The following is a 20,747-nucleotide window of genomic DNA, read 5'->3' as shown; positions in this document are numbered from 1 at the left end:
AGACTAGGAGCATGGCCCTCCCTTATAAGTAAAAAGCGCCTGTTTCTTCGCGCAGCAAAAAGGGAATGACAAAACAGATTAAATTTTGCAGCGATGATGGCGAATGTGGAGTCCGGAATGCTGAACTGGAATGTCAAGGACGTTTGAGCACAGGATCAAGCCAGCATACCAAGCGGAAAAGGAGGGGGTATTTGAAGGACGATGCGATTCAACGTAGACACGTCCTGAATATTGCGTCAATCTCAATTGACCTAGCATGTTTCAGCGAAAGACCAAGAGATGCGTGATGCAATGTCTTCAGCCGTCGTCTGACCTCACAGTCCCTAGGAGAGGTGCTTCTCCCCCCACCCCATGCACATCCAAATCTCCGAACAGTTTTCTTCACCGTGTCAAATATGGAGACGCTCGCTGGCATGGAAGCCATGGCTGAATGTGACCAGAACTTACCATGCAAGCTTTAATTAAAGCATCTGGTCTCGGCCGCTCTCTTTCATGCGGAACTGGGGCTGCAGAACCTCCTTAGGCCAGACGCTAATCGGCAATTCCGGCATAGACTGATCAAGCTGTATGGAGGAATGCTTGAAATTCGGTCCAGGTGAGTCTTGGGACTGAGGCTCGAACGAGTATAGTCGTGCTGAGAGACAGTCAGACTGAAGCCCAATTCTTAGCATTTTGGGGGGCAGGTGACTACCTTCTGCAGATGGAAACATGAACGAGTGACAATATCATAAGTTCAAACAAACAATAAACAATAGATTAAAGTGGTCACACATGATGCCAGTCCGTTTGATGAAGAGGGGGGGGCAAGAACTGGAGCGAAATGAATAAGGTGCATTTCAGTGGAGTAGAAAGTAGAATCCCCAAGAAACCATTGGAGATGGACGCGGAGAGAAGGAATCCCCCCCCCTCCAGCGAACGGAGACGACAATTTGAAAACGGCAGGAAGTGACATGGTTCATACATGACTAGCATTCAATAGTTTAGTAAATCTGAAGGGTCGGTTCTCTGCAGGTAAAATTACCCCCGCAAGAAAGTGCGATGCCCGTGACTTTCAGTGCATGGCTAGCATATCGAAGCTAGACTGACTCTCTCGTCCGTCAGTCCGATCATTGATAATGCAGCATGCGCCAAAGTCGCTCTCTAATAGTTCAAAGTTTAACGGTTCAGTGGGCATTGTGACCAAAGGTGGTGATGGCATCATGTGGAGGAATGAAATAGAGTAGTAGTTCGGGGGGGGCCCGGGGGGGTTTTCCCCTCATCCAACTTTTTTTAGTGGATTCCCCCTGCGTCCAGGAACCGAGGGGAAGGCTGCACTAAGTGGAACAGGGAGATGAGATCCAGGGGAGGATGCAGTGTGACCCTGTCAAACACCAGGATGGCTGCATGGTCGGACATAGGCGGAAGACGAGGAACGGGGAAGGAAAGGATGGATTAGTTCAACTCAGCTTGACTCGGATAGCGGCAGAGTTCGGTTGGGTTGAGTTGAACTCAAGACTCTTCCAGTTCCTTTTCATCCTTCCTCAACTTTGAGCAAATTAGACTCTTCCTTGCCCCAGATTTCTTCCACCATTTCTCCACCTTCCAAATCTTTCCTTTCGGAGAAGTTCCGTTCAGCCTAATATTGCGGCAACTTCACGTCTCGTCTGTCTTGTGATATACTTGATGCATGACCGGTGACTACCTCCTCCAACCCCAGAGGCAGTTGAGAGTCCGTCTCGGTCATAATTATCTTGAAAGACTCACGGAATTCGAGCATTCATATCTTATTTATATCTGAAATGTCTCCAAAAGGTACGTGTCACTGAAATTTAGGTTAGTGTAGACATTATGTGTGATCAAACAGAGAAGATCGTGGTTTCATCATGATAAGTCATTACTACCACCGCATGTCTATATCCACCAGGCAGAAATATCAGAAATATCCCCCTCGTGCTCCGAGAGAACATGTCGATATGTCCGTGTCTGCTGTTGCCGCCAGAGAGCACAGTATGCTCCGGTTTTGCTGAGAGGGTAGGGGACAGACGGATCAGCCAGTCCAGGTATCCATAAGTAAAGAACATCGCCTTGACATGTTACATTAATGATATCGATACCATTATCATCATCATAATCATCACTCGTCACGCGCTGGAAGCAAGGGAATAGTATATACTGTTCCTTTCGGGAAGAAATAAGAAAAATCAAAAGTGCAACCTTCCCCAGAACGCCAGATTTTCAACCGCGGCCAACAAGAGTCTTGGAGCTGCGAGCTAGCTCGATACAGAATTCTCCCCATTCGCTACCTCCGCTACTTGTCAATACTTCCTCGGCAATAGCGTCTTCCAGCCGCTCGCGGTACCGCTGCCGGAACTCGTTCTTGACCTTTTCCAAGTGTCGTGGCTCCCAGTGAAGCCGGACCAGTCGTGAGATCAGGAGCTCGGACCGCTCCTTACCCGTGCGTGATTCGCGTAGCGCTTGGTGCAGAAGGAGAGCATCACGCATGGGTCGATTGATTGCTCCGTTCAATATATGTGCAAGTGTCTCGCCCTGTGAGATGAATTAGCGAAATGAAACTTGAACTGCGGCATAGTGAACCTACCACGAGATTTTGCGACTTTTCCATCATGGCCCGAGCGAAGTTGCGCTGGTAGACCTTCTCGTAAGCGCGTAGCACTTCTCGAAGATGAGGATCGCTTCGCCGGACGATGATATAGATCATCGCCGTCTCACCTCCATGGCGCGAAATCAGAGCGCGATGTAACTCGTGCACATCTCGCTCAATAAGTTCTGGATCAAGTGGATCTCGTTCGTTCTGTCGAGTCTCTTCGAGAGCAAGTAGGACTGCCAAACGGAACTTATCTGCCTTCAGTTCGGCTTTCATACACTTTTCCAGGCTATCCGAGTACCGTGAATCCCGAAAGCATTCTTTGATCTCACTGATTTCGCCATTTGTCCGACCGAAGAGAGACTCAATCAGGAGTTCACGCCGAGATGTACTTGACTGGTAGTAGCAATTTGCCCAATAGGCCTCGGACTCCCAACGTCCCAAAGCCGTAGCATAGCATACTTTGCCAAAAGCGCTGTTGCCCAGATTCAGTCGGACGTGCTTCGCCAGGTTCACTCCCTTTCCGTGGACTTTGACGTGCTTTTTGTACTCTTTGCGCAGATCCAGGATTTCATCGCTTGTCAAGTGTGGCAGCACTTTAATCAGGGTCTTATTGTCGACATGTCGCGTGTGCGATAGAGCCTGTTGCAAGGCTAGAGCATCAGGACCTGCATCGTAGAAGGTAACTCGTTTTCGACTGCTGCTGGGGGTTATCATGACGAGAGCGTCAGGACCGGTGGACCCATGTCGTTCGTGCCGTACTCGGCTACTCTCCCGTCTCACACGATCGGGTTTCAACTCCCTCTCGTCCTTACTCTTCTTGCGTCTGTGTTCCCTCTTTCCCTCGTCTGAACTAGTGCCCACTAGCTCTAGGTCTGAGATGTCATCATCGTACCGTGACGAAATGACAATAGGTGATGGCATCGGCGATATACTTTGATAGGTCCCTTTGTACGGCTCTTGGAGCGGGCTGGCCGGTCGTTGAGTCGGGTCAGGGCCAGCAACTGTGAGATTATGGGCCGACGATACGGAGTGACTGTGAGGTCGGCCAGCATTCCGGTTTCCAGGTGCAATTTCCACGTACTGCGGACCGCTTTCCTGACGACTGGTCGGAGTTTTAGGAAGTTGAGGAGCAGCCGTGTATTTGACTCCACTATAAGGCGAGTCATTGGCCTGTGCGCCGCCGCTCTTCGAGTATTGAGGCGCCGCGGAATACGTGACCGGCTTGGTAGCATTTTGCGCGGCACTTTTGGTCGAGTATTTCACGTTGGGATCAACTTGTGCATACTGAAACGGGGTTGGGGCAGCATATGAAGGCTTGATTGCCGCATCGCTCGATGCGGAGCGTTGGTGGGCTGAAGAGCCCACTCCAGCTGCGTATGTATTGGCAGCAGACACCGACAGCGGGCGACCATTCTGCGGCGCATAAGGGTTCTGTGTCGAACTTGGATCGACATATCTGTATGTAGGCATTGGGGCTGCAGTGGTTGCGGCAGGCATCTCAGGCTGAGTAGAGCCGGCTGGGTATGCACCAGGCATTGCTTGATTAGGCCTCTGAGGCAATGGAGGTACAAACCCCGGTCGCTCACACTCAGGTATCGGTGCCCATGTAGATGGTACGGTAGATGAAGCAAGAGGGTCACCGTAATGTGAAGGTTGAGCGTGAGGATGCTGAGATTGCGCAGCATATTTGAAAGGGTCGGGTCTGGCATAGCTAGGATGACTACCAGGAACCCGCTCCTTGATGCCATCCCCAGAGCGAGATGACGCCCCAGCCGGGGGTGCACCCGGATTGAGTGCACCGGACATCATAGCGCCCCCATGACGCGGTGACGCAGCGCGGCCGGTACCCTTATATCCGTAATAACTTCGCTCCAGGTCATCATCGGGGAGGTCACCGTAGGCAAGCGCATCATCCTCCGAGTCCGAGTACGAGTTCTCCGAGTAGCTCTCGTAGCGCGCATCGCGGCGATGAGCGGAAGAAGAGTATCTACTGTCGCGCTTTGCACCTTTGCTTTCGCCCGAATCAGATTGGTAGTAGTAGTCTCGACCGTGCTCGATTCCTAAGTAAGGATCCCGGCTATCAGAGGGGCCATAACGATGATTAGACCGGATAAAGTCACCTGGCGCAGCACCTCTGCTCCTGGATCTGGTCCTCAACTTCCCGTCCGCCGGAGCGGAAGACAAATAAGTGCGGTCAAGGGTTGGAGGCTGCCGACTGTCGCGAGATTTGGAACGATCGCGGATACGGCCGCCTGGGGACTTGGAACGGCCTCGCGACCGTGGGTCGCCCACCTGGAGTGACATGGATGAGGAAGCTAGAAACCGGTGCGACGATAATCAGAGGTCAGAGCTTGCGAGCAAGAGTCCCACCGAGGCTGAGCGTAAAGTACAGAGTAGAAGGTCAAAAAAGCAGGTGAAAATGCGACCAAGCGAAGTACCAGTAGATAGGCGGAGTCTCAAGAGTGCGATCGCCTTCAAGGTTGTGTGGAGCACAGAGGAAATAACGACTGGGAAGGGCGGGATAGGATATGATGACAGGAACGGGGTACGCAGATCGGAGAGTCAAAAGGGGAGCAGACTCAGAAGAGAGATTAGGTAAATGGAAGTAAGTTAAGACTAGGTGGCAGTGTTTCTCTCCAGTCTCTAGTCTCTAGTAATTGGAGTGACAAGGCTGCGTAAATTGCAGCGAGTGATCATCAAGAGTTCTGGGAGTTCAGCTGAGCAACAGCAGCTGAAGTCAATCGCGTCCGCATGAGGAGGAGGGGAGTTAGTATTCGCCCGCGGGGCTGCGCGCACCACCGCCTTGTCTGCCCTTTCTGCACGCACACACAAACACTGCACACAAAAGTGTAACCAGGGCATATTTGCTGCTGTCTTTTCGCGCCGTTAACAACCATGCGACAGTGCAACTGTAGTCTAGGACTCTCGCTACGGAGTGTACTAAACTATCTGAAGACTGAGAAGTGTCGCCATCCAATCGAGGGCCTGCGAACCCATTGGAGCCGCACACCGTCTTCTGCAGCCTTGAAAACCACCTATCCACTGGGCACGCCCATTGCTGGTCCACCCTGGGCGGCGGCAGTCTAATCATCATCTCATGTTCATAAGGGAGCTTGGGGTCCGGAATCCACCCGCCTGGGCCCCCTCCGAAGGCCCCTCCCTCAATCCATTCAAGCGTCTGCCGGGACTAGCGCTTCGTATCATTGATTCATTAGAGGGTCTCATTCCCATCATTGGTCATTTACTCCTCGTCAAGTGAACTAGGCTAGCCTAATCCACTTCTACTAGTCGGAGGTGGTTGGTTCTCTTCAAAGCAAAAAAGAGCGGTGTTCCTTTTACAGTAATAAGTGCATGCACCCAGTCCATATTCATGTAGTGAGTGGTGGTAACGTTATCTCCGACCGAACAGAAACGACATCAACACTAAGCTAGCAGACTATACTTGAACACCGAAATATCTACTCGATACACACAGCCTTATTACCGGAATGAATAAACCAATTTCACGCACGGAGTCTGGCATGCATTACCCGCTATAACAGCGTCGAACCATCGCAGTAACAGGCATGATACAGACATGCTGAAGCTTTAGCAAAGCCACGAGTCATAGAAGTAGTTTGGCAAGACAGAGTCAACATAAAGGGACCAGAAGATCATCAGAAGTACAACGAAGGAATGGAATTGGGTATGACTTGTGGACGCAATGGGTAACAAAATCAGCATAGATGACCAAGCAGTCAGGTGCTTAGTCGAAAGTGCCGCAGTAGCGCTGGTACATTAAAACATGGGGTTGATATCACATCAAAGGGTAGAGGTGTTTAAGGAGAGTATCGAACGTTGAATAGTGTACGCAAGAGACCATTTCTCATCAGCAGTTTCGGCTGTCGAGAGGCTGGCGGTCTCTCTTCGTATCATCAACAGGTAAAAACAGTTCGCAAGATCGGGTTGCTAATAACCAATGCTGTGGCTGCAACAAGCAAATATGAGAAGATGGTGGTAGATAAATCTCAGACAATTGAGCATAATGCAAGCCATATTAAACGGCTGTCGAGAGTGCAGGGGATCACTCAAATCGATGGAGATCAGGCCCAGTCTTCCCGCCGTATACCTTCTTCTGGGCAAGGTCTTTGGAAGGAGCAGGAGACGTGGCGACATGACGGTTGAGGCGGCTGGTTCTCCATCTCTCATACCAGACCACACGACTCGCTTCCCGAAGCTCGATCCGCCAGTCATTGAAGACAGCCTCCTTCAATTTGAGGAAATCGCAGTGCTCTGGATTGTATGGGTCGGCAAAACCCCACGCGAATTTGCGGCCAATGGGCTCATCCCCAGACTTCAGCGAGTATGGATCGGGAGACAAAGTGGTGAAGGGAAGTAGCTGAGGCACGGTTTGGGGCTCGGGAGCGTTCTGGCTGGGTTCGGATGGGGCGGAAGATCTAGAGATCCCCTCATCATCGCCAGACTCCTCCTCGTCACCGCTTTCTGAAGAAGTATATTCTTCCTGATCTTCCAGAGTCAATATTTCCAAGGGATCGATGTTGACCTTTTTGAGACTTTCCCAGACTGCTTTCCTCAAGTATGCCATGTGCCCGGCAGTGATTGTGTCGGCTTTGCTGATTACTGGGACGACAGTGGTCTTTCCCACCATGGTTCGTAGGACTTGCACATCCAGTCTTTCATCTAGGATGCCAATTATGGTTGAGTCGGTTGATCTTGGAGTCCCTTGCGCTGCTCTTTCAGCGGCCGCGATGTTCTGATCCAAGCGTACGGGATCGAGAATCAGGAAAGTGCAGTGTATGTGCGTGTCTCGGGCGTTGGGAGAGCGAATGACCTTCGTTTCCTCCCTCAGGGTTTCCTCGAACTTGCTCTCCAAGAAGCCTGTTACACCACGTAGTTGGATATCGACAATGTTCTTCTCCAAGCCCGGTGAGTCCCAGAAAGTAAGGCCTACCCGCTCACCGTCGATTTCAGTCTCAAGATAGGAGGAAGTGTAGCCTTCGCCTGTTGTAGACAGACCCTCTTGATCTTCCAGGCCACTCGGCTGACGATTTGAATGCTTGCTGGGCAGCTCCAGAGACTTTCTGAGAAACTTGAGGAACGATGTCTTGCCCGAGTTACCTGCGCCAACAACAAGAACACTGACGCAGGTCAGTATATTGTATCGAGAGATGTCCCCGGATTGATGACAGCTTACTTGTATGGAGTAGGATCTTTGCGACGACGTAGACGGCGCGGGTTGTTGACGGAACTAGCAGCGCTGCTTACATAGCTATAACGTCCACGGTTTGCCATGCTTTCCGCGCGCGCGTATGGATCGCTGCTCTCTGGCTTCACTGGCGTACTCATCGTACTGCGGGACACACTCTGCGGACGGGGCACGGGAGACTGGGTGGGAGGCGCTGCAGTGGTTTCTCGTGGTGACTCGCCACCAAAAGTGTCCAGGACTGGAGCCGGAGACAAGCTTGGAAGACGGGGAGGTTGGTGGTATAGCATTGATGCGCGTTGATGGTGAGATTCCGCTTCCGTCGGTATATTCTTGCCACTTTTGCTTGCAGATGGTCTCCTCTCACCCAAGAGTTCAATTGATTTGGAGCGACGAAGGAAGCTTAAAGATGACGCTCTGCGTTGATCCTTTGTCTCTGCGGCGACAGCGGAAGGGTCAGTCCGAACCGGAGTCCGGGGTGTTGTTGATGTGCTTGCCATTGGGTTTTATTCTGGGTCACCTCTGCTTTCTCTTATCACTTGACTGGCTGTAACACGAATGGGGGGGCAAATGGCCAAACAGAAGTGGGGTCACTGGGAATGATGCGTGTCTCAGATATAGTCAGGAATAATTCATTCACTTTAGCAATCCCGAAATTGCTCTCGGCTCAATCTAGACTGGAACCCCGAAGGATCCAATGGGTAAATTCAGCTAGAGGGGTGGTGAATTGCAGTCAGTCGATGAATTCTTAAAGAGGTGGTTTTGGCACGGTATAATATGCGCCGCACCCCCTGACCGGAAGACTCATTGTTCTCAACGGATTGCCTGTCCCCGGATTGCGAGATGATTAACGTACCTGATCTGCTCGGGTGGCTTCGCTGTTCTTCTAATCTCGCTTGCACTAATTCCTCTTGACCAAACGACGGACAAACGGACCAGAAGAAGAGAGCAGAGAGGCCAGACACAATTATCGGATGTCTGCGCAATCGCTTGACCCGAGATGAGACGAAAAGTCGAGCGACCAGGTGTTTATTCCAATCGACTTGCACAAGCTCAGCAGGTGGATCGTCCAATTGAAAGACCTTGCTACCGCGAATGTACTGTACAGCAAGCAATATGAAAACGAAGGCCAGCAAGCAATACGTCAGCACTGCAGTTCGATCCGACCAGGGAATCTTTGAAAGCGATGCCTGCTCAACAGCGCCCGACTAAAGCGGCGCATACAACTGAAACGGGATCAATATGAGAAGAAGGAAAAGGGGACACAAAAGGATATGAAGGATTGAGCCCGAGACCGAGAAGAGCGGCGCAAAGGTTGGATGGAGCTGGAGGATAGATGATGATCGGCCAGTGAGATTGGACAAAGGCGATGCTGCCTTTATCCGGACTGGGCTGATGTCGACTGAACCTTCTGCTTCGCAAAACAGAAGCTCGACTGACAGACACACTGCAACTGCAGACTTGCAGCACGTTTGCCTTTCTCCAGGACAACTGGACTTTCGGACCTGCCTGAAGTCTGTCTTGTTTGTGAGAATGGAAACCAATTATTTTGTGTCGGTTTGCTTCCCACGTTATTTCTTTTTCTTTTATTCCAAATCTCTTTTCGTCATTTCTCTAGGTACTTTTGCACGTCTACAAAGTCGGAGAGAAGCTTGAGAAGCTTTTGAGCCGGAGGAAATTCAGGGGCAAAGCGGTAGCGAAGCTCGGTCTCTTCCAGACTCTCTCAGCAGTGTAAGTTGGTCTAGTGCAATTTGGGGTTAGTGAGCACTGGGTTGCTTTGCTAGGACAGATTGTTTAGCCTCTAAACTGTTGGGGTTTTAGCTTTGAATTGGATGGATGCTGGAGGGGTGAGCCGTTTGATTGATTACAGCTAACTAAGTTAGTTACTGGCTCTCGAATCTGGGTCTCTTCTCTGATGTTGCTGATGTTGTACGACGACAATTTCCGTACGCGTGGTTAGCTTCTATTACCCGGAAATTAGTGTACAATCCCCGTACCTGGGTAAGAGCTCCAGGCTCATACGGAATGAAGCCCTACAATTGACTGTGATTCCTTTGCGATTGGAATGCTGTGGGAAACAGCTTAAGCCGCGCTAAGCTGGCTGATCCATCTCACAACAATTGATTGATTGAGGCACAGTGATAGATTAATTTATTAACGTTCATGCAGCGAAGGACGGATCGAATCGCGAATTGGAGCAGATATGGTTGCCGTTCAATACGTCTCCGATACCCCTCGTATTGACCGTCCTGCACGTTCAACTGACGATCAGGCGGTGGTCAAAACTCCCCAGGTACAGTACACGTGGGTACCGTCCTGTCATTCCTCGTTAGGTTGTTTATCTCTTGCATCTGGGCGACATTCCTCTTTCCCTTTCCCCGGATTTTCTGAGCATTTGCCTCAACACCCTCTGACTCCCAGTCCATAATTGTCGGATTCTTCAAGGTCGTGGGAGAAGGTCAGACTCAGGAAAATTGAACCAGCCTCGGCCATTCTTGGGGGCTTATCGGTTCAGCCAGCACCTGCCTCATACAGCGAGTGGCCCCTTTTTTCTTAGTGCGGGGTGGGGGTCACTTTCCGTTCCGAGTTGCCCGTGTCTTACGTGGGCAGAGACTGCGGATGCTGCTTTGATGCCTGGTCCTGACTAATGAGAGCAGTAGATTCACTTCCTGGTCTGCTTTTCGCTCTAATTGGCAGAGGGAATATCACAATCGAGAAACAGACGGTTCCAACAGTCTTTGCATTGACCATGCTAAGAAGAACTCACGCAATCCTCACCAAGCCCCTGAGTCATGGCCAAGGAGCACAGAGATACTAAACGCGACCGGAGGGAGCGCAGCATTGGGAAGGGGCCCAGCTGCATCCCAGATATCAATTCAGCTTGTTGGAATTTTAGGTTTTTCATTATTGAAAGCTAACATTTATGATCCCTGGGCCTTTTAGCCAGCATATTTTTTCGAATGAATCCTCATATTGCTGGCCCCATTCCGATCACCAGAATTCCCCTCCCTCGGCATCCAGAGCAAGACACACCGCAGGCCCCACACGTTCTCTCCCCCAACATTGGATTCTGCTGTTGTCATCATTTAGGAATCGCATGATGCATTGCTGATAATAAGAAGTCCTCTTATATACTGGGAGATTCACTGCCTCCTCGTGGTCTCGCCGTCACTCCAGATTCGGAACGGGAGAACTATGCACGGGCTTTTCGGACACACTTCGGATCGGACGATGTGTTTGAATTTGGGACCGTTGGGGCCCCCGGTGTATTTGGCCTGTCCAAAAAGCTCCGGTCCACCCGGCAATGCATCGTCTCCCCATTGACCGTTGTATTCGAGCCAGTTGACCGGGTACTTGGAGTCATAGGGCTGGAACTTCTTGCTCGTTGCATCGTAACTATATGCATATGAGTTGAGGGTCGGATCCCACAAAACCCCGCGATCGGTGTAATCGACGATCAATCCCGTGGGAAGGTTGAAGTTGGGGATGGTATGATCATGAGACCTGTCGGAGAATACGGTAAGCTCCTGACTCGAATACAAACATCGAGACATCATACCCAGCAATTGCATACACAGCATGTGTTCCATTTGCGGAATAGGCGATGGGCCGCTTTCCCTTCTTCTCTGTGGCTTCATAAGTGAAAGCCTGTCCGCCAGCGTGCTGGCTATACCAGAGCGATCTGGGAACTCCATTCTCGAAGCGAATCATGTTGTGCTCCCTATTGCAGTGTGAGCCTCGCAGCCATGATGGCTATGGGGGGTGGTCTTACCAGTCACCGACATGGTTGCCGAATTGCATGCCCAAGACCGTGTTGCCTTGGTTATATCTACAAGACTCGTTAGCCGTGAACCCCCCCCCCCTCTGCTTAGTCTGCTCACTCACGCAAAGAAGTAAAAGTAGAAGGCATCCAAGGTTCCATCACCATGATCGCGAACGACGATGGTAGATGATACAGCACCTTCGGTCACGCCGTGGATATCGGGATCTACCCCATAAAACCACGATGGGTGAGGATCCGCATCGATCCCCTCCTTGGACGTGAGATACACGCTCGTGTTGCCCACGTCGTTGAGGTACGCGAGGTTATCTAGAGTTAGGAGCGACGGTGACTCTGGAATGGATGACCAATTCACCATGGGAATGGTGTTTATGAGCTGTTGACCGATGTCGGAAGGCCTGTATACATCTTGGCTGTGTAGCCATACAAGCGGTGCTGTGGGAACCAATCAGATCACATGCACTCGCTTCGCGGTGTTCACTCACCGTATTCTATCACATATGCGGGGATCGTAGTTGCTGTGAGGGAAGTAGTCGAGGCGACAGACAGGACACTCTCCGTGGCTAGGAGAGTTAGCTGGTAGAGGAGTTTCAACATGTTGACATATTGGAAGAAACAAAGTCTACATATGATTTCGAAAAGCTGCTGCTGTTGCTTCGATGCAGTATTCTAACTCGAGGATTAAGGGGCCTTCCAAGTCTAATACAAAGTTCCTTTCTCAGCCCTCCGCAACCTCCGCAAGACAATGTGATCTTCAAGTCATTTAACGTTGAGTATGCTATGAAACAGCAGAAGCATACCATACCGTGTCATCTGGAGATGCATGTTGCAAAGCCTTACCCTCCTGATGCCCTACAGTGTGCGGATCGAGTCCTGCACCCTTTTTTCCAGCCTCACATGCGACACAACGATGATTTCGGTGTCCGAAACCACTGCTTTTGTCTTCGGCTCCAAGGTCAAGCGCTCACAGTCAGGGTTCTGTCGGCCTTGCTTCATCCTCAGACCGTCAAATCATCAAGCTACTGGGTCAGGCTCCCTGGTTGCAGAGAAACCAGAGTCTAGCATATCATGCAGTTTCGACAGAACCTGAGCTTTGCTATTGACCAATGGGCTTGACCTAGGGCACATTTGGTCGTTCAAATCGGAATTTGCACGATGACTGGGTGATCGTCAAGGTCACACCCTGCAGCTTGTGAGGAGGTTTGGGGCCCCGTGAAACTCATAATGGCCAGTAGCAAGGCCCCTTACCCTGGCATGTCCAGCTTCGATGTCCAGGGAAATGACACCATCTTCGATTCACTCCTCCTTGTCCTCACAAACACAACCCCATGCAGATGACCAATAGTCTTGGCACCGACACTTTCCCCCCCCCCCCCCCCAATTAAGTAGTTTGATGCGGGTGACAATCAATCAACCCAATCAGGTTTCTGCGGCATTGAGAACGTCAAACATTTGGATTCATAAACAGTTTCAATACGAATCACCCAGGCTATGCTATGCTATGCACACAAAGTCGAGTCACGGTCGAGAGAATGACCCGCCATCACTACTGCCTCATCCTCAGTTCCCCAATTCCTCCTTCTTCGCCTGCTCCGAGATCAACTTGAGAGTCCGCAGATCCAACGGAATCCTCTCGCCCAACCACGTAGCACGCTGCGTATGATTACGCAGCTCCTCCGTCTTCACCGTATTCGGATGGATTAAAGCACTCAACGGCCCTCGATTGATGACCAGCCATGGCACGAAGGCTCCAAACTGCGCCGGGGTGAATAGATTGACCTCGAACATGGCCACGGGATGCGGTCCTACGGGACGATCGAAGAAGGTGTAGATCCGGAGTTCGGGGACTGCATCCATATGGGTCAATGTCAATTATTCAAGAGCCCACATGCACCCCTATAGTACGCAGCGTGGCCGTTTGGAAGCCCACGTGCGGAGGTATTCAGAACGCTGGACTAGGGGAAAAACAAGCTCACATTCACGTCGGATTCTTTCCCAGAGCGCCTTGGCGAAAGTGACTTGGTCGGGGTCATTCTAGAAACAGATACCCCTGGATTAGGTCTGGAGAATATGCAATTGGGTGTACTATGGCTGGCTCATCATGGGGGCGTGAACTCACTTGAAAGTGATAGATATGTATGTCGAAGCCTCCGCGTTGGCCTTTCGTGAGGGGATCCGGGAATTCCTCGTATGCTTTGCTCAGGATGCCATGTTGGGGATTCTTGAGGGACTTTCCGTCCTCGTTTCGCTCACTTTGAAGCCGCAGTATCTCAGTAACTCGTGTTGTGTAGAATCGCTTGGCCAGGTACGGAGTATTGTTTCGTGAATATGCGAAGGCTAGGCTGGACTTACTCCGAGAGCGGCTCCAGATTCTCGTACCCTTTGAGCGGAGAGGGGTATGAGAAGGCATATTGATCCGTCATCTTGTCTGGTATTGAACAGTACTGAAGTAATTTATTGTTGAAGATTCGGTTGACTGTGCTTGAGTATTAATTCGGCCCGTTCCTCAATGCGACACTAAGTTACAGAATAGTTGACTTATCAGATGGTGCGAAAAGTCTATTCTTTAAGGACTTTACAAGGTAGTCTACCATCTCAAGGCTTCTATCTACATTACCAATCATAATCTCCATTAGCAATCACTTGAGCCCATTGTCCCACCACTTAAAATCGTTGCGATGAGGCAATTAGTGACCGATTTTGCAAAGCCATGACGAACAATTCCGCACTCCTGACCAACGGCGCGGAACTGGTCGGGTTTGGGTCTTGGCACTGCATCCGCAAAGTGTTCGAGACAGCCAACTTGGAAGCCATCATGACGATCATATTCTTTCAGCTGGTTGTAGCTGATACCAATGGGATTGCATGTGTAGTACTTCTTCGCAAGGCCAACCGGTGAAGCTAAATCCTATCTCTCCACAGCTTTTGATAGTGTACATCTATGTACTGCCGATGCGGGGTGGATAGGGGCGGGCGCCACTTTATTTATATTTCCGTCAAGATTTACCTCCCAGCCTCTTACTACGAGTGTAAACTGACCTTTATGCCTCTGATAATTTAGTAGTTATCTGAGAAGAATTATCACACAGAACCGCCTGTGTGCACAGTGATGCGAAATTCATTGCATGACAGTGTAATAGTCTTTATGATATAGGTTAAGAGTAATGCTACGGCCCCTTGCTAATTCCAAGACGATTCTCTATTAGTCCCAGGGGCTACCAGGAGGCCTTTACATCAATGTGTCCATCTTCATCCACGTATTTACCGCGGTCCCATTCCCGACCCTCACCTTTCTTGGACCATTTCACAGTTTCCAGTCTACCATCGGTATCATTCTCAGGCTTGGAGGTAGTGTTGCTTTTCCAACGCTCCACAAAATCCGTGCTGAACCCAGCTTCGCGGAGCCGCTCCTCGCCTTTCTGCTTCCAACGAGCACGGTCACGCAGAGCTTCCAAAGCATAATCCCAATCATCGTCGCCGGTCATGAGACCAGGAACGTGTCTGCGAGAGCTCTTGTTACTGGACTGTAGATCGTCCTCTTCGAGCTGCACGTCTGTGGCTGGGTCATAATCGGGTGCGAAATGGGCGTCGATGTTGCTCATATTGGGTTTGTAGGCACCTCGACCGCGCGAACGAATCAGCGCCGGCTCCTCAGATCCATCCTTTTTCGGTAGTAGGGGTCCAACGAGATCCTCTAGTGGATCCGACTCGCTGTCCGATGGCTTGCCTTCAGTTGCTGATGGGTGACGACGTGGTGGGTCCTCGCGCGACGCCCTATGGCCTCTGGAGCTATGACGATCATAGTCCTTAGGGTGAATCCTCCTCTCCCTGTCTGTGGTTGTGCGCTTGTCCGACCTTTCGTGGGACCGAGACCGGGAGCGTGGCGGCGATTCACCACGCGTACAGTAGCTTTTGCGAGCACTTCTGGAGCTTGAGTTTCGATCGATCCGTGGGGATCGACTCCTAGACCGCGAAGAAGATCGATGTCGACGACTTCTTCGGGAATGATCATGCCGGCTGACTTTAGTGTCATCATCCTTGTACCTCCTCCGGTCGCTGCTGCGCGTGTGATCACGTTCCGTGGACCTCGAACGACTTCCGTGTTTCCTCCGACGGGAGCTGTGCCTGTCCTCGCGCTCTTCCCTGCCTTTCGTCCGCGAGCCTCGGTGGTCTGAAGGATAATCGCGCCGCCGCCGATGCTCCCGGCTCGACTCATGCGTTGAAGTGGACGCTGGATTTCTCAACTGCCGCATCCGCTCCCTCGCCTCTCGCTCCTCCTTCCGTTTCAACGCCGCATTATGACTGTCCGTCTCCTTGATGATATGCCGGAGAAACCTCGTATTGGGTTTTGGGGCAGCGCCTGTAGGTCTTGCGGGCTTGTATGTCAGCTCTTGCCCTCCTAAACCCCAGAGAACTGCATGCGCGCAACCAACGGTGCTCACCTTCTTGGCATATATGCTTCCAAGCCTTGTGCGGAGTACTTGAGGGAGCTGTCGCGCGCCTCGCGCGCAAGGACTTGGGCAACGTAGTCATCGTCGTCGAGCGCGCCGAGCGATTTCGCTGGATTGGAGGACATGGTATCAGACGGTGCTATCGGTGGGGAATGCAGGAGATTTGATGAGTTGGGGAAATTGCATTATCGTCGGAAGCGGGGCAGGTGGAGGGGATAGTATTTAGACATAAATGGAACGTCGAAGTCGCATTCACCACCAGCTCATTAGTAGCTTAACTGGGAGCAACCTGAATTCAATAACCCTGCAGATGTGAATACAAATGCAAGATACGATTGATTGCAGGAGGGAGCTACGAGCGGCGATACTGGCTGGTCATTGCGGCGGCGAAGACTTCACCGCCCAGCCCCGATAAGGCATTGTGGGTCAACAAAGGGCCACCATGAATGGGAAATCCACTGTTTACCTCCGCATGTTCTGCCGACACGCGCAGCAGCATCAGAAAACCGCCGCTAGATCGTCAAATCCTCTTCGGTCGGCTACACACTTTCACCAATTCATGGCCACTAGGCTCAAAGAAAGTCCTGTCACCTACCTCGTACCTGTCCAATATCTACACCATCACCATACGATAAGACATGTCCGATCCGAACCCCGCAGAAGTACGAAAACAACTGCAGCAACTGGAACAGGAAAATGGCGACTTGAAGACGCAGCTGAATATCATACGGATCAGCGAACCGATATTTTCTCCGACATCTGAGAAACCGACCACTACCCCTTCGAAGCGCAACTCAGATGTCTCTTCGCTAGATAACCCAACACCTGCTTCATTGGAGGCAGACCTCAGCCACTACAAAGTGCGAACCCTTCGATTTTTTTCCCTTAGCGAAAGTCTGCAAGTTAGCGTAGGAGAGTGGCATACTGATGAGTCAATTTTGAAGGAGTTATTTTCGAAACTACGCTTCTCTTATGTAGAGCAAGTGACAAAGGAGAAGTTCCTGCGCGCGATCGTCGGCGATCCTCCTTTGGTCGTTGGGCACAATGAAAACGTCGTACTCGAGACGCAACTGGCCGAGGTGAAGGCAGAACTTCGCGCAAGGAAAGAAGAGGTCCGGGCGATGACTGAGGAGATGGAGAAGATGGGTAGGGATTTGGCAAATCGTGAGTGCTCATAACAGGCCAAGTGAAGTGTTGTGCAAGCCTGTCTGCCTTGGAATGTTGAAAACGCCTAACACGATAGTATGCCGGGACGCGCAGGATACAAAAACGTGCAATTACAGTTGACTAAGCTTTCAACGCTGCCGGAATCGATCGAGAATCTCGAATCAACCATTGAAGAGTTGCGTGCTAAACAAGTCACTAACGCAAATGCATCATCGTCTCAGAATCTACCTCTGCCGGCCACGCTGAGCCTGCTATCCGAACGGGAGGCCGAACTGGCGGCGCTTGATCGACAACTTGCCGCGGTGCAAAATGCCTTGCCCCGCAAGACTAGAGAGGCGGAGGCGGTGGAGCGCGAATTAAGTGTTCTAGAACGGCGGAAGACAGAAGCCATAGCGCAAGCGCAGGAGATTCAGAGGAAGAAGGAAGAGGGAGAGAGCGACGGACTCGAAGAAATGGGAAGATGGTATAGAAGCGCGGAAGAGACGCTGAAGAGGCTGACGGGGGTGGAAGGGTAAAAGATGTTGGTTTTGAGATGAGTAATGACTACGGATTTTTGGGCGTAAACGGCGTCTTGTGCTGAGTCCCATCTACAGATTGAAAATTCAGGAAATTGGCAATACACGCGCAACTACGCAGAGAAGAAGATAGGGCATCGAAAGTGAGCCGAAGGCTATTTGTTCATTCATGGTATTGCAAGACCGTACAACGTGATACGCGATACTGCAGCCATAAAGGAACCCCGCAGTTTTAATTTCGCTAACGAAACCCGTCCGTACTCCAGTTTTAAATCGTTTACTCCTCCTCTTCCTCCTCCTCACCGGCACCGCCGGAAGCAGCAGCGGCCTTCTTGCGCTGGACACGGCCAGGGCGGCCACCACCGTAGGGGGAGGTGAGAGCGAAGTCGATGTGCTTCTGGGAGTCGAGGCGGACCATGAAGGAGGGAACGTTGACGATCTGCTTGCCGACACTGATGATGAGGGTTAGCGCAAATTCATGGTAGTGGATCAAGTGATGGTCGCATACCGGATGTGGCGCTGCTTGATCAGGACACGAGCGTGGTGGATGGACTTGGCGAGGCCAAGCTTGTAGACGCAGGTCTGAAGACGACGCTCCAAGAAGTCCTCAACACGGAGGGCAAGGACGTAATCGAGCTTCATGCGGGACTCATCGAGGACACCGATGCGGACCAGACGGCGAATCAAAGCGTTACCTTCGAAAAGACGCTTGGGGTCCTTCTCGTCGAGGGTGAGGAGCTCACTAAGTCATGGTTAGCGCTTGGGTCGAAGTTGGATCGCGCGGTCGCATTCGAAAATTATGATCGGGTGGCGGGTCGCATACCGAGCAGCACGACGAATCTTGGACAGGGTGAGCTGGACACGCCACACCTCACGCTTGTTGCGCAGGCCGTACTCGCCGACAACCTTCAGTTCCGAGTCACTATAGCATAATTAGACACAGGAACACACGACATAAACAGAAGCACGCTTCTGATCAGTGGCCGGAGAGTACTAACAGACGGGCCGACTCGAAAGCTATATCGACATTAGCACATGACCAACTTCCATATGTATCGAGATTTCTTTTTTTCGATCCCAAACTGATAAGGCTACTTACGACGACGAGGGACCTTGTAGGTCTTGGAGTAAACGCGGCTACATCGCAGCAATTCGAGTTAGAAAATGCGACATCTCGAGTTCTCATCGTAGACCGTATACTCACGGGACGGGGGCCATGACTGCTGATTGCGCGTTGTCGCGATGTTGTCGTGCTACCGAACTTCACGAGAATCGTAGACGTTCAGGATGATGAAGAAGCGTTTTGGAGATGGAGACTAAGCGAGCGAAGGTGGAGCCGCATCTGGATTAGTGCGAGGGCTAGCCCTCGGCGGCGGAGAACGGGCACACTAACTACCCGAACAAGTCTACACCATCGCGACGGGCGGCAGAGTGAGGCACTTTTTCGACGTCGACAAGTTCTCAACACCAGCACCACCAACACCGCCGAAATGGGTCACTCGCACGGTTTGAGAGCCGGCACTCGGGTATGTCGATATCTGCAGGATTTTTGCATCGCCAATTTTCGCTGGTCGGGACGCACGCGCTGACCACAAATTATCGTTCAGTATGCCTTCAGCCGCAACTTCAAGGAGAAGGGTCAGATCGCCCTGTCGACCTACCTGAAGACCTACCGGTACGCCCGATCTTTTTTCCCTCCGCCGAAAACACCGGTATATACGTGATTTGCAGGATCTGATAGTTTTGATATAGGGTTGGCGACATCGTCGATGTCAAGGTTAACGGTGCCGTTCAGAAGGGGTCAGTACCAATTTTCCGCCCGATCCAGCCGTGACGAGTCCGAAAAGAACGACTTGGCTTGGTTGCCTCCGCCAACGTGATCGAATGGTTTTTGCTGAGATTTGGAATAGTATGCCCTACAAGGTCTACAACGGAAAGACCGGTGTTGTCTACAACGTCACCAAGTCCTCCGTCGGTGTCCTCCTCTACAAGGTCGTCGGCAACCGCTACATGGAGAAGCGCATCAACGTCCGCATCGAGCACGTCAAGCACTCCCGTTCCCGCGAGGACTTCATCAAGCGCGTCAAGCTGAACGCCGAGAAGAAGCGCCAGGCCAAGGAGCAGGGTGTCCACCTCCACCTTAAGCGCCAGCCCGTCGGCCCCCGCGAGGCTCACACCGTTGAGGGTTCCGCCCCCGAGACCATCACCCCCATCCCCTACGACACCCACATTTAAACGAATGATATCTGGTCGTTTGCGGTTGCTTGGTGTTTCTGGGTTTTGCATCTGGGGGTTAACCTTTGCATTAAGATGAGATGAAGCAGGGTTCCCGGGTGTACTAGCACACCTTGATCTTGTGCATAGATTCCCCTGAATGAAAGAAAAAACAAAATTTTCATTTCCTTGTTCAAAAGCACTCCAACACAACCTGCGCCCATCGCCGAGCTGCCATGAATTTATTCCGCACGTCTTCACAAGGACCGCTGGCGGTTGCCCCGCCATCACAAGACAAGAGCCGACGAATTCCACACCCCCGAATTCATCTCCGACGTTCTGCTCTGTTGGAGGTCAATATCGTCTTTGTCATGTCATCGGATTGCCAACGCCCGATCTTATGCTGGGATACCCGAACCGCTGCATACTCAGTCGTTGTACCGATACGCCCTGTAAGGCCAGCGCCTCATCCAAAGCTCCTCCAATCGTGTGCGCTCTCCATATTATTGTAGTTCTAGTACCTTGCAATCTTTGTTCACGTAGTCATATTGTAGCCCAGTCGCACCCAGCCTTCATGGGGAAATGACCCTCGCACCGGTGATGTCACCCCGGATCTCTTATCGGCGCCGCACCGTCGCCCCTAAGTAGGCTAGAGTAGTGGATCTCGATTCATCCAGAACCCTAACGATGTTAACGTCTAGTATGTTTTATGCCCTGGCTACATCATGAGCTGTGACTCTTGGGATCGCCGATCGTATCGAAGTTGATCCGACCAAATATTTTGGCACTCCACTGTTGCAAAGCATTCTATGAGTACCTCATTATCTCT

General features: G+C 51.4%; 9 protein-coding genes across 9 annotated transcripts; 4 read left to right on the top strand and 5 right to left on the bottom strand.

The window, feature by feature from the left end:
• Nucleotides 1–2,214: 2,214 nt before the first annotated feature.
• On the bottom strand, nt 2,215–8,290 carry anxc4 (annexin ANXC4; the record flags this gene model as incomplete). Its single annotated transcript, XM_040947074.1, has 4 exons — nt 2,215–2,526; nt 2,579–4,879; nt 6,696–7,725; nt 7,782–8,290. The coding sequence occupies 4 exons, from the start codon at nt 8,288–8,290 to the stop codon at nt 2,215–2,217; spliced, it is 4,152 nt and encodes a 1,383-aa protein (XP_040798008.1).
• A 1,662-nt stretch (nt 8,291–9,952) lies between these two features.
• On the top strand, nt 9,953–10,427 carry BO72DRAFT_451107 (uncharacterized protein). Its single transcript, XM_040945409.1, has one exon. It carries the CDS (start codon nt 9,994–9,996, stop codon nt 10,216–10,218), a length of 225 nt encoding a protein of 74 aa, XP_040798007.1. The 5' UTR covers nt 9,953–9,993; the 3' UTR covers nt 10,219–10,427.
• A 490-nt stretch (nt 10,428–10,917) lies between these two features.
• BO72DRAFT_218950 (vacuolar protein sorting-associated protein 62) lies at nt 10,918–12,259 on the bottom strand. The gene is made up of 5 exons (XM_040939749.1): nt 12,057–12,259; nt 11,676–12,006; nt 11,563–11,619; nt 11,350–11,511; nt 10,918–11,294 (listed from the first exon to the last, which is right to left on the bottom strand). Exons 1-5 carry the CDS (start codon nt 12,166–12,168, stop codon nt 10,934–10,936), a joined length of 1,023 nt encoding a protein of 340 aa, XP_040798006.1. The 5' UTR covers nt 12,169–12,259; the 3' UTR covers nt 10,918–10,933.
• Nucleotides 12,260–13,131: 872 nt separating this feature from the next.
• BO72DRAFT_436114 (uncharacterized protein) lies at nt 13,132–14,015 on the bottom strand (the record flags this gene model as incomplete). Its single annotated transcript, XM_040943312.1, has 4 exons — nt 13,924–14,015; nt 13,691–13,823; nt 13,548–13,605; nt 13,132–13,418 (listed from the first exon to the last, which is right to left on the bottom strand). The coding sequence occupies exons 1-4, from the start codon at nt 13,992–13,994 to the stop codon at nt 13,132–13,134; spliced, it is 549 nt and encodes a 182-aa protein (XP_040798005.1). The 5' UTR covers nt 13,995–14,015.
• Nucleotides 14,016–14,167: 152 nt separating this feature from the next.
• Nucleotides 14,168–14,734, top strand: BO72DRAFT_218793 (uncharacterized protein). The gene is made up of 2 exons (XM_040939748.1): nt 14,168–14,466; nt 14,636–14,734. Exons 1-2 carry the CDS (start codon nt 14,282–14,284, stop codon nt 14,679–14,681), a joined length of 231 nt encoding a protein of 76 aa, XP_040798004.1. The 5' UTR covers nt 14,168–14,281; the 3' UTR covers nt 14,682–14,734.
• Nucleotides 14,703–16,375, bottom strand: BO72DRAFT_479794 (uncharacterized protein). The gene is made up of 2 exons (XM_040947599.1): nt 16,014–16,375; nt 14,703–15,939 (listed from the first exon to the last, which is right to left on the bottom strand). Exons 1-2 carry the CDS (start codon nt 16,145–16,147, stop codon nt 14,787–14,789), a joined length of 1,287 nt encoding a protein of 428 aa, XP_040798003.1. The 5' UTR covers nt 16,148–16,375; the 3' UTR covers nt 14,703–14,786.
• Nucleotides 16,376–16,499: 124 nt separating this feature from the next.
• Nucleotides 16,500–17,844, top strand: BO72DRAFT_530524 (uncharacterized protein). The gene is made up of 3 exons (XM_040950301.1): nt 16,500–16,882; nt 16,967–17,186; nt 17,283–17,844. Exons 1-3 carry the CDS (start codon nt 16,661–16,663, stop codon nt 17,702–17,704), a joined length of 864 nt encoding a protein of 287 aa, XP_040798002.1. The 5' UTR covers nt 16,500–16,660; the 3' UTR covers nt 17,705–17,844.
• Nucleotides 17,837–18,931, bottom strand: BO72DRAFT_451100 (40S ribosomal protein uS4). Its single transcript, XM_040945408.1, has 6 exons — nt 18,909–18,931; nt 18,804–18,841; nt 18,703–18,721; nt 18,528–18,626; nt 18,213–18,446; nt 17,837–18,156 (listed from the first exon to the last, which is right to left on the bottom strand). The coding sequence occupies exons 1-6, from the start codon at nt 18,920–18,922 to the stop codon at nt 17,982–17,984; spliced, it is 579 nt and encodes a 192-aa protein (XP_040798001.1). The 5' UTR covers nt 18,923–18,931; the 3' UTR covers nt 17,837–17,981.
• Nucleotides 18,932–19,194: 263 nt separating this feature from the next.
• BO72DRAFT_479791 (60S ribosomal protein eL21) lies at nt 19,195–20,422 on the top strand (the record flags this gene model as incomplete). The annotated part of the gene is made up of 4 exons (XM_040947598.1): nt 19,195–19,230; nt 19,312–19,379; nt 19,457–19,504; nt 19,615–20,422. The coding sequence occupies 4 exons, from the start codon at nt 19,195–19,197 to the stop codon at nt 19,937–19,939; spliced, it is 477 nt and encodes a 158-aa protein (XP_040798000.1). The 3' UTR covers nt 19,940–20,422.
• Nucleotides 20,423–20,747: the final 325 nt, after the last annotated feature.

Source organism: Aspergillus fijiensis (assembly GCF_003184825.1).
Source record: "Aspergillus fijiensis CBS 313.89 unplaced genomic scaffold BO72scaffold_53, whole genome shotgun sequence".
Lineage (NCBI taxonomy): Eukaryota > Fungi > Ascomycota > Eurotiomycetes > Eurotiales > Aspergillaceae > Aspergillus > Aspergillus fijiensis.
The sequence above is the reverse complement of the archived record's forward strand: the minus strand, read 5'-3'. Positions and strand labels throughout refer to the sequence as shown.